Consider the following 12020-nt stretch of genomic DNA (forward strand, 5'->3'; position numbering starts at 1 on the left):
GGTAGGGGAATGGCCCTCTCACTGGTGGTCTTTTGATCAGACTCAGTCAGACTTCTTCCTGGTCTACGCCACAGCCATTTGGCCACCCAGTCCTGGGGCTACTTTATGATGTAGTCCACACGAGGGGGGATTCTGCAGATCTGATAATGGTCTCTAGGCTTGGGCATGAAACCTTAAATTATTTGTTTTTGCTTTCATTTTGGATCAAAATGAAATTCAATGAAAACCAAAACAAAAATCTCAAATCTCTCATTTGTTAGGATTTGAAGCTACATTTCTGTGCAGTGTCGTGGTGACTCTGTGGCTTAGAGTGAATAGGAGATGTCCTTGAAGTGTGAAAAATGGAGAGGAGGTGAGAGAGAGAGTGAACAGACAGAAGTCTCTGAGCGTCAAACTTGAGTGGGAGAGAAAGTCAACCATTTATAACAATGTTGACACTTAAAAAAAAAAGGCAAGAGCTTGTGCGTTAACATCTTCTTACAATGCTGCCATATGGCGAGGACTCAACTTTAGAATTGGTCACTCAGCGAAGACATTTCTAGTCTGATGTTACACATCACATACGACCAATCACAACGTAATTCCTATAATCCAAATATACAGGGGGTTCTGGACACCTCAATGATCTATAAAGGAAACAAAGAAACAGTTGCGGCAGTGGCCTATGTATGAGATTTTAAGCACCTCTCAAGAACTGGGCAAATGTCTGCCCTCCTCTGGTCAGATCAGAGAACAAGTCTGGCTGAACAGAAGGTGTGAAATACTTGGTTGTGTACGTTTCTAGAAGGAAACAAGTTATTCAGTTATTCACTGAGAGTTACTTAAGAGTCGATGTTTGCAATTCTCTTGCCAAAAATGTAACATGCAACAGACAACTGTTCTAATCTAGTACTTATACTCTGTGCTGTTTCCAAGCTATACCACACAACACAAGAGTTGGCAGAGTTGTTATAAAAAGCCATAAAAAGCCCTAACCTAACCGTTGTATAACTGCACAATATTTATAGTGACCAAAGAGATTCGTCAGTGCGCCATGAGTCGTTGCGCGCCAGTGGTCTCTGTCCCTGACAGCTCGGCTTTTGATGCTAGCCTGCACCTGTTCACACAGATCACCCACACACATCCATATCACCATCTGCAGGCCATACGTGTGCAAACTATCAACACCCTCAACGCTCCTCTCTCTCTCTCTCTGCTTATCCACCTTCTCAGATGTAGCTGAGCAGCATACTAGGGACCCTATGAAAATCATAAAATAAGCCGCCAGTGACAAGACAGAGCACACTCATTTCCAGTGACAGGCTTTATTTCTCTGCTGCAAATGTCTTTCATTTCCAGTTGCTCTCATACAGAACCATTGATTGGTGAAGTCTCCACCACATCCTGGTCTGAGTTACTTTGCAGTTATTTCAGTTCCCTATTGTGATGCTTCTTCCTTGTTTACCAATAGACAGTGCCAGGAAGGTTTCAGCATGACTGTATCAGCCGGAGTATTCAAAGTATGCAAATGCTGTTTGTGTCCTCTGAGTATTTCCAACCCAACCATGGGGGACGGGCCAGAAGGCAGAGCCAACATGGCATGTCTCCTTTTCAGCTCTACAGTTGCTAGTCAAAGTTTTCTCAAGAGGTAGATATAGGCTGTCTACCTCGTTCCCAAGCCAAAAACGCTGGGCACACAAGCAGAGGGGGCAGACTGATGCCATCCCTATCTGTACGTCCCACAAAATATTCCCCATATCACCTTGGCGTTAAGACACGGTGCCCTCAAATTTGAATCACAAGAGCAAAAATGAGCGAGCACATAAGGGCTTATACAGTTTGAATGTGATAATGCACATTTATACATGCCATTACTGAAATGAACAATACAGCCATCAAAGAAAAGTCATGGCTCTGACCAATGGCGTGACAGGCAGATAAGTCAAGCTGTCCACATCACCGAGCAAATCAGGCCTATACCTGATCTCCTAGCAAACATCAGCAATGCAAGTGTGTGAACCTCCAAAGAAAACAGTAGCTTAACCTTGAGAAGTTTCTGTGTCTGGGTCACGTTCCGTGCATGTGGTTTTCCTTTCTTTTCTTAGCACTTCATTAAGATTCGCTAATTGCTTTCCTCTCTCCTGGGTTCTGTCTCAATCACAACTCAAGCTACTGGAAATTCATCAAGGGACTCAACAGCTTTCCCCTGCCTGCTCCAGATCCACACGACATGACTCAAACCAAACAGACGCACCCCTGTTCTGACCAATAGATGACACCACAGTCACTGATAGATTTACAAATGGGAGAGAAGCACAACATGCTGCAATACCATCAACTGTTAACAGAAAGCAAGCCAGGGCCACTTAGAAAGTACTTGTAAATTTTATTTACGTTCTGTACATTATGCATTATACCAGCACGGGTGTTAACCATGAGAATTAATACCACAATGGTATATGAACAAAACATAAAAAGGCACAATTTTTGTTTCAATCTAAGGAAAGATCAAATGTAGGGAAAAATAGGGAGAGCGAGAGAGAGAGAGAGAGAGAGAGAGAGAGAGAGAGAGAGAAACAAAAAGCACAGTAATACTGTTAATGCCTTTTGGGGAAACTAAAATGTCACTTTTAAAATTAAGTTAGAGCGTTAGAGCAAGAAGCCTGTGTATTGCTTAATGTGGTGGTGGTGGTGGGGAGTGGGGTGGGGGTACTGGAGGTAAGGGTTGTGGGTGCCACATCGTACGTTTGGACTGAATGAGCTAGAGGGGGAAATGTACAGTTCCATGTCACGTCAGTAAGGAAAGGATGACACGAAGCAGCATTTGACCAGTGAGAGGATGGAGACATCTCCCTCACTGGACAGGAGGTCATGCAGAGGCCACCGACAGGCATTTGAATCCCTTTTGTGTTGTTTTTTTTAACTCTTTTTTTTCCCTATTTCTTTTTTTTATATAAAGTCACCTACCGTCAACACAGTTTTTTTTACAACTGTTTTATTTTCAAACACACATTAAATGCTTGATTCAACAGCTGACCGAAGGACAAAAACAAAGAGAACAAAAAATGGAAAGAGCAAAAAAAAAAAAAACACCAAATCTTCTGCACAACCGCGTTACTTAAGCAAATTACAAAAGATAGCTAGCTCCTGATGGCAAGGACTGCCTTTGTCTTTTTCTCCATCACAGTAGATTGTTAATTGTGTGTCGTCTTGGCAAACATCCCATGGAGACGAGGCACACAATTAAACAAGTTCTGGTACTGCAAGAGGAGATGTGGCAAAGTGTGTATGATCCAGGTCTACAATCCACGATGCAGGGGACCTTGTCCGTGCTAGTAAAGGGAAAGAAGCTGGAAGATTGACCCACATTTCCCCAAGAGTCACAAAGGAGACAGGTTGTCAAAACAGCGACTAATCTGAGATAAAGGCATGGACCATGTGCTGTGATGGCTGCAGGAGTCCAGTTTTGGCTAAACTACTAGACTACTTTGACTATTTCTGCTACTGTACCGAGTTTCCTGTTCCTGTACTGAGTAGTGCTTGCTCTTCGCTGACCTTAAATTAGAAGCCCTCAAAGTGCATGTGAAATCCATCCAGCTGATCAGCACACCTGCAATTGACAGGCTTTGTGTTATGGCACAAATGAAATAAAAAATAAAAAAAAGGCTACAATGGCAGACCAGTTAACACACATAGAACTCTACTGAAGCCGGACACATGAATTGGTGACTCCCCACCAAATTCTCTCTTTTTCTTCCAACTCCTACCCACTGGCAGGTTCATTTCCTCTTTCTCTTGTGTTCCCTCGCTTGTTCAGTCACACACCGCTTGAATTTTGTTTCTCCGTGGAGGCAGCAGGCAGCCAGCGTCTGAGTAAAGTTAATATACAATGTGAATGATTCGGACAGCTCGGGTAAAGGGCTTGGCAAGACGGGCCTCAAAGCAGGGCAGCCAGCGTTGCTCCTGCTGCTGCTGCTGCTTCTGCATCTTCGCTGACAATGACTAAGCAATATGCTCTTCCTTCCCTTCTTTCTGTCTCCGTCATTAATCCATTAATGTCCACAAAGGTGCTCACAAATGTACTTTTGGCCTGTGGGTGACCAGTCCATGCTTCGGTTTATCTCATAAGCCACATTTTTTTGTTTCTGGAGGAAAAGGATGTAAGGGGAAAAAAGGAGGAGGGGCGGCATGGAAGATGGGGGCACGCGCACACACACACACACACACACACACACACACAGACACACACACACGGCATCACTGTGGGTGATACAGCACACTTTTAGCTCATCTCATTGTCTACAAGATCAATACGTTGAGGCCCTTGAAATATCCAGACACAGGGAAAAATAAAAACAAACAAACAAACATAAAATCCACCACACCAATCAACCCAAAAATACTGATTCACTTGTGAGACTGTTGGTGAGGGAGATGGGTTAGGAACCGTACGTAGATGGCTGTAAACAATCAGAAGCCGCACAACGCTTTTACTGTCTCCAAAGAGAGGCTCTGCAGGTAGCGCAGGACTAGGGCAGAGGAGGGAGGTCGATGCACATGTACTTGGGGGGAAGGCGGGCGAGCAGGGGCGGGTGGGGGGGGGCTGGGTGGCTGAAAGGCAGGGCAGGCTGGAGAGGTGCTCCCATGTCATTCGCTTTCGTCCGGGTTCTGGCCGTCCAACAATTTGACATGGGTAAAGGGGAAGAGACCCCTCCGGCCATTCACCTCCCCTTCCCACTGGCCGCTTATGTTCATCCGAGTCACCTTCACAATGTCCCCGACCTAAAGAGAAAACAGAGGGAGAGAGAGAGAGAGAGAGAGAGGGATTAAACAGATAGATAGGATAAGAACAGTAACAGTTTGAACAATCTCATAAAGCAAAAAAGGGGGAAATAATCTTTAGCTCTTTTAAACAAATGTGGGTCAAGCAGAGGCTCAGTAACACAGCACTTCCCCCCTCATAAAAAAAAAAAAGAAAAAAGAAAAAAAGAATGGCCAGGTGTGTCGTGTGCAATACATTCAAATATTTCTGGAAATGAGAAGGCATGTCAAACCTCAGGCAATCTATCGGTCTGACGTGACCTTAATCTGTCAGCATGGAGGTCTGGTCCATATTGCACAGACTGACGGCAATATGTCCACGCTGTAAAACTGCATATTAACTACATACGCTACAGAAGGTGAGCCGGGGACTCGGTCACAGATGAAATGGAAAGGGGAAAAAAAAGAAAAAAGAAAATGAGGTTTTAAGGACACAGTCAAGCTGCTTCCCCCAACCCCCACCACGGTCTGCCTTGCCACAAAGCTTCAGCTAGTCAGTATGCAGTGTGCTATGCTTTGCACATCACTACTAAAGCACAGGGGCTTTCATTGGGGATCAAGGACCAGTCCAATTCAGAAAATGTTGCAAAATGTCACAACTTTATCCATTTCAAATGGCGCATACTGAGAAGGCAGTGGACAACTGTTGTATGTAACTATGTGTACAATCGTCTACACAATCACAGCAAGAAGAGAGTTTAAATCAGTGAATAGACAAGAGACCCGCAGCGTAACTTATGCAGCATTGGAGATTTCCCTTAAGAGCCGGCCTAAGCAGGAATTGGTGGCTGCTGGTACAGCTAGTAATTGATTGACTTAGACAAATGAGGAACAATGTCACCAGCCATTTTGAAGAAGCAGATTCTAATGCATAACTGTTATTTTCATCAGATGGCTATACGGTGCTCAGGATCCAATCTGTAACCAAGACGCTTCTGAGAGGAGCCAGGTCTAACAGATATCAAGCTCTTAGATTATGGAAAAAGGAACTGTAATGCCTCAGTCTTGGGCAAACACTTACATTTTCTTTTGCTCCAATGCCAGACACAAAATCCATTATTATACATCAACACTCCTTTGCCCATAGTCTTGTGTTGTTCTTAACTACATTCAAACATACTTCCTTGACTACAAATCACGGATCTTTCTATACCAGGTGGCATGATTGAAAATGTAGAAGTGGTACTTTCTTACTTGCTCTGTTAGAGATGGCTAGTGTTGTGTGGTGCACTCTGTGTGTTTGAATGCGCCTGTAGGTAGGTGTAGGTGCGTGTGTGTGTGTGTGTGTGTACACAAGAGCCAGCCGGACGGACAGTTTGATTTACGGCAAGGCATTCCAGTGGGTGTGCTTCGGAGGCCAGCAGGGACCGTCCTGAACCCAACACTGCAGAGCGGCATCACCTTCCTGCTCACGCAAAAATAGAGCCGCACTCGCGCCACAAGCCTCACAACAACTCAGGTCACAGAGCCGGGGGACAGGGGACATAATGACTGGCACAAAGGCCACGGCCACACAACAGACACGTCAGAAACTCTTCCGTGAATAAAGACACACACATCTACAAACACACACACGATGACAAGGAAACACATTTCCTCCAAAAGCCTTACAACGTGGCGAACCTTTGGTTTGCTCTTTGCAAACCATAACAGTGCATAACCATGATGACTGTTCTAGAGGCTAGCTTGGTTTCACAGTGACATAAATGTGTCCGAGCAGGGACATGCTAATTTAGTAGGTGTCAAAAGCAACCTTGATGAGAGTCAGCAGCGCGGCAATGCAAATAACAATCGGTGACAATCGGTTCCTGAGTTCTCGAAGAAAAGGCCACCAAGCCATCTCCTGCGGATGAGTAGCCTATAGATGTAGGCTGACAATGAGTGGAGAAAAGAGGAGACAGGAACACATACACAAAAGCCCCCTCACACACACAAACACACGCACTTATTTACAGAAGGTTGCCTGCAGCCTGCCGATGATTAGTCAGGCATGGTGAGTGGGTGTGAGTAATGCTGTGAGGAAAGTCCCTCGGCGACCTCACGCACACGAACTTCTAGGCTACACCGGCTTGAGCAACGTTCTTGCCCAGATGCAGAAGAGCACCACCGTGTAGCGCGATGACTGCGTAGCTCATTGCTCACCCTTCCGCGCACCACCACCATCCCCACCGCCACCACCACCACACTGTGGTCGCTTTAGTGACAAAACCGCTGTCCCATGGTGCATCTACAAAGGCCACATCTTGAGGGTTGAGACAGGAGGGGAGGGAGAGGAGGTAGTGGTTGCCATCCATCTACTAAGAACTGTGGTGGCTCGCCATTTTGACACAGCGGACACGAACGCGATACGATACACACTAAAGTGCCTCTGCTGCTGCCGTGGGAAAAGCCAAATACCATGACTACTTTCATGATTAAATTGACATTTCATCCACCCACTTGACTAAAAATCCAATTTGGTCAAAACATCTGATATGATAATCCAAGGTATTGAGAAAATGGTGTTAGTCTAATGGTGTTAGCAGATAAGGTCCCTTAATCTCACTCACTCACTCTTCTCCCCTCCCTTCCCTTACAGAATTAAAACACATGCAGTGTGATTGTGTGTCATACATAACAATCAAAGTCTTACTGTCAACCACTAGCATCAACTCATGTAGCCTGGTGCTTAAAATCAAGTGCTCCAAACGCCCATGAAGAGCGGCTTGATTACAATGTAATCTCAGTCAGGATTTGGATTAATTTTACTTTACTGGCCAGGAGAGTTACGCTGGCTGATATAACTCTCCACTTCTCTCTAATGGCCTCTGCAGCAGTGCAGTAGAAAACACACCCCTGGACTTAAAAAGAAAAAAAAAGAGGCTCAGTGGACAGATGGGCAAAGTTGATGGTAAGAGGCCGTGCCGCCAAATTACTTTTCACATTTCCACTCCACAGACAGCCAACAACTCAACACGTCCCTGACTTAAGTCAACAGAGACAGATGGTTAAAGAACTCCCTCTCTCTCTCCCCCCCCCCCAAAAAATACAAACAGCTTACGCTGCCTTCCAGCAGGCTGAGATGATGGATGCGGAGCCACAAGCTTGAGGATGTGTGTGCCTCTGGCCTGGTCAGTCTGAGAAACCCAACTCAATGAGGATAAATCAGAACTTATCAAACGAGGCCACTCCGACCTACATTTTCATTGCCTGCCTGTCGCTATGAATACATGTCCATCAAACATTCATGCCCCGTCAAATTAATCACTCCCGCTGCTGTCTCTCTGGAAAATAACTCCCTGACCATCAGCAAAAGCAATTAAATCAGTCAGAGGGAGAGACAGACATAGAGAGAGTTGGGCATAAAAGAGCGTTGGCTAAAATGTACTGCACTTGTGTGAGTGTGTGTTAGAGAGAGAGAAAGAGAGAAAGAGAGAAAGAGAGAAAGAGAGAGAGAGAGAGAGAGAGAGAGAGAGAGAGAGAGAGAGAGAGAGAGAGAGAGAGAGAGCCCTTACTTCTAGTGCCAAGGCGGTCTTGTCGTAGGCGCAGGGCACCCGCTTCTGGATAGCCTTGGCCATGACTGGGCCGTTCTGCATGTTGGGAAGTGGGGTAATGACGGCTCCAGGTGTGCCCGGAGGCAGTGGCGAGGGCGTCTGAGGCTGCGCGTAGGCATGTGCGGGCTCGGGGATGCCGTAGCTGTTGGAGTTGCGGGTGGAGTGCCCAGCCTGACCAGGGTGGGGCCGCACCAGCTTCTCCACGTAGGGCACGGGGATCATGCCAACGCGACCCTCCTTGCTCTTAGCACTCCACCACTGCTCCTCTGGCTTGTCCAGGATGATGAGAATCTCGCCCCTTTTGAAGGGTAGATCCTCCGCATCGCTCCCTGTGAAGTCATACAGAGTCCGCACATACTCCAGGTTCTCCTCGTCGGGCAGGCCTTGGGGCTGAATGGGGCCACTGCTGAGAACTGTTGTATGGAACCTAGAAGAGGAGAGGAAGATCCGTAACTAATTATGGCACAGCTTTCAACCACCTGGAGGCCTCTGACAAAGGTCATGACAAAAGTTGCACTGACAGGGGGAGCAATATCAATAGGAACTTGACATAGGACATCCTTTAGATACCATGGTTAAATGCACGCAAAGTTCATGTGCATTCCACCAGTGACAGCCCCCTTTGAACAACCATTCTATTGGGTAAAATCGCAAGTCTTATGCAACTTTCATACATCACCTACGAGGACTTCAGCCTCCAGCCTGCACTTGCAACAGAAAAAGGTCCAACAACAACCATGCTGCTTACGAAACCACAATGTCAGTCATGAAGATAAAGTACACATTTTGAATTGAGCGGCATCAGCTGACCGCGTTACTTCTAGAGTCTATCAAACAGAGGTATATTTTCAGTTTGACTAAATATCTAACTATAGTATGTTCTGCACATCATGTTGTTTGAGCAAGAAGGTGTAACGGAACAATTTCACCGCTGAATGCTATCAAGTTTGAAAAGCGGAAGAAAGCAGTTAGCCTGAGCATTCAAGAAAGACCACACACATCGTACCCAGTGGCGGGGTCTTACCTGGGGGCAGGTTCTATCAAAGTAGTCGTATCCAAATAATGGATCTTGTAGAACTCCAAAAGCGCAGGGAGGTGCTCGAACTCCTGATCTCCAATTTTGAACCTCTTGCTTGGTAAAGAATTTATAATATAGTGCGAAACTTTCGAGTTTTCCGACACCGACAACACATAGTCGCCTGGGCAAGTGGATGAATCCCGAACTAAAAACATTCCATGCCTCTGTCCTTGTAACCTATTTTGTGCCTCCTGCCGCGAAACCGGCCCAAAATACCAACTGGAACGGTCTGAAGAATCGAACCTTGCAGATGACATGTTGAAAACTATATAAATTAACTATCAAAAATAAGTACTAAAATACAATATACTAGTAAATAATAAATAGGAAATGGAGATGGAGATTATACGACACGTCCCCTGTTATTCCAAAGAACAGCTAGTGCTTTCTCCAGTGATTTCTCCAGAACACTGGAATCGCAACCTGGCGTCTCACAGACAGGCTGGGACTAGCATGAGACAACTTTGATGCATTGTGTTGGTTTTTAGCTCTCGCGAATGCTGCAAGATTTGCTCTTTAAGTAAAAAACACCAGTACGTCAGTCGAGTAGAAGAGGCTTCATGCAACAATAACCCATATAGGTTCCCCTTTCCGTTCCCTCTTCCGAAAAAGTAACGTTAGCTAGCTTATGAAACAATATAGCTACTATATCCAGTCACTGTCAGTTCACACTACGGAAAAGGTCGCCTCACTTACAATTGCAAACTGGTCTACATGTCGATTCAACGCAACTGAAGTCTGGCGATTTCGTCCACGATTCTTTGATAAGACGTTCTTCTATGTATGTTCAAGGCACGGATTAGGGATATTTGCTCTAACCCCTTTTTTGACTCCAGACAGACTTTTGAGGCAGTAACAAAAATGGCGGCCTGCAACACGTCTTCAGACAAAAAATACATTCACTATCAAGTGAATGTGCTCTTGGTCGGCATCCTACACCGAGTAAAATCTTGGAGCCTGGACCTCCCGTGATCGTTTCCTTCTGAATGATCTTCTTTGAAAATAAGTTCGTTTAGTACCTCTAGAAAACCGTTCCTCTTAATAGTATTCGGCACCTACCATCCAGCCGAGTGTGTTACTGAGAAATGGCGTCCAGAGGGCGGGTCTGCGCGCTCCCTGTCTGCCTGTACGTCATTGACGCCTTGAGCGGTTGTTGCTCAAACCTCATGTCAGTGGCTCAAACTATGGGAAACAAAATGATTATAGCCTAATGTTGATTGAACACGTTCATATTTATTATGTTTAATTTATTTTTGTTTATATGCATATGCAAACATTAATATTATGTTTTTTTTTAACATGCCTACAGTAGGCTATTGCATAGGCCTGTAGGCTACAATCTTAACCTAAATCAGAGGGACAGAACCAAAGACTGACAGAATGATTGAACTGTAAAACCATGCATCTTCCTTTCAATTTGAATGTATCCCTGTTTTCAATGTTAGACAAACTTTTTGCTGTGTATGTAAACACGCCTATCATACAATTAGTGTTTTCTTTGTCTCAATCAAAATGAAAATCATCATGAACAGTCTGAATGGTCAATGAATTCAGTCCACTATGACTTGAAAGAGGCAGTTAAACATTGACAAAGAGCCTCTTTGAACTTCCTCCTCTCCTTTGAGATTAGACATGCCTTCTATGACAATACCCTATGAAGGGGAGGCTGGCAGCACGCCTGGTCACCTCATCTCTGCAACACGGTCTTGAATGTTAATAGATCTGCATCTATTTCTGCCTTGTCTCAGTTGCTTAAAGCCTGCCAGTTCCCACAAGTCATCTCTGCTTCAGTGGTGCAACAAATTGTATGAAGACAATTAAGAGAAAGCCCTTTGCCTTTTCTCTTCCATTCTTCCTTCTGTGCATTCACAATTAGGTAATGACAGTATTCATAAACCACAAAAATGGTCCCCCCCTAACTATAGTCTCTGGTCTGACTAGGTTGCCACTGAGGCACAAATCAGCCATCGCTTTTAGCAAATTATTTTAGGGTTAGCCTGCAATTGTGCTTTAATTTTAACGATCACATATTTGGTAAACAACACATGCAAGAATGTTATATTAAAGTCAATATAAAATGGGCTCATGGTGTGAAGTATAATGCATTGCGCAATTCAGTATTTATTTGTCAAGTCTTAAGCCTTAAAATTCTGTAACGATCCTATAATTACAACCTTACGAGGAGAGAGACGAGGTTTTAGTTACTGCACTAACCAGGACACTGCTGTATGAGCTTGATACTCTATGAGGTGCTGAGTAATTTCTTCTTTAAGCAGGAAACAGTTTGATCGGCACAGGGCAATTCCGAGCAAGGCGGAAGGAAGCTCCCCTCAGAGGTGTCACTGTTACACAGGAAGGAAGAGGGCTGTCAAGCGCCTAAATGAGTTAAGGTACTATAGAGTGGTCTTGTTGTATTCCTTTCCCAATGTATTCATTCAATAAAACAAATCTGCTGACATGTTTACCTTCAATTTAAAGAGGAACTGGTTATTAAACATGTAGTTCCTCTAAAATCAAGTAGCTTAACATTAAGTCAAGTCAGTTTATCTATATAGCACATTTCATACAGAGGTCATACAATGTGCTTTGCATAAACACAAGCAAACAGA

At 44.7% G+C, this 12020-nt stretch overlaps 1 protein-coding gene across 1 annotated transcript; it reads right to left on the reverse strand.

Moving 5' to 3' along the window:
* Nucleotides 1-2351: 2351 nt before the first annotated feature.
* Nucleotides 2352-10503, reverse strand: crkl (v-crk avian sarcoma virus CT10 oncogene homolog-like). The gene is made up of 3 exons (XM_062554005.1): nucleotides 9358-10503; nucleotides 8295-8760; nucleotides 2352-4761 (listed from the first exon to the last, which is right to left on the reverse strand). The coding sequence occupies exons 1-3, from the start codon at nucleotides 9666-9668 to the stop codon at nucleotides 4627-4629; spliced, it is 912 nt and encodes a 303-aa protein (XP_062409989.1). The 5' UTR covers nucleotides 9669-10503; the 3' UTR covers nucleotides 2352-4626.
* Nucleotides 10504-12020: the final 1517 nt, after the last annotated feature.

The sequence above is a fragment of the Sardina pilchardus genome, chromosome 14, assembly GCF_963854185.1.
Source record: "Sardina pilchardus chromosome 14, fSarPil1.1, whole genome shotgun sequence".
Lineage (NCBI taxonomy): Eukaryota > Metazoa > Chordata > Actinopteri > Clupeiformes > Clupeidae > Sardina > Sardina pilchardus.

What these genes read in the sequence shown, in the direction of transcription:
- crkl (XM_062554005.1), bottom strand. Translation starts at nt 9,668, where the DNA reads ATGTCATCTGCAAGGTTCGATTCTTCAGACCGTTCCAGTTGGTATTTT. An exon ending in TTGATAGAACCTGCCCCCAG is followed by an intron (nt 8,761 to 9,357) that starts GTAAGACCCCGC and finishes CTCCTCTTCTAG; the next exon opens with GTTCCATACAACAGTTCTCA. An exon ending in AGACCGCCTTGGCACTAGAA is followed by an intron (nt 4,762 to 8,294) that starts GTAAGGGCTCTC and finishes TTTTCTCTTTAG; the next exon opens with GTCGGGGACATTGTGAAGGT.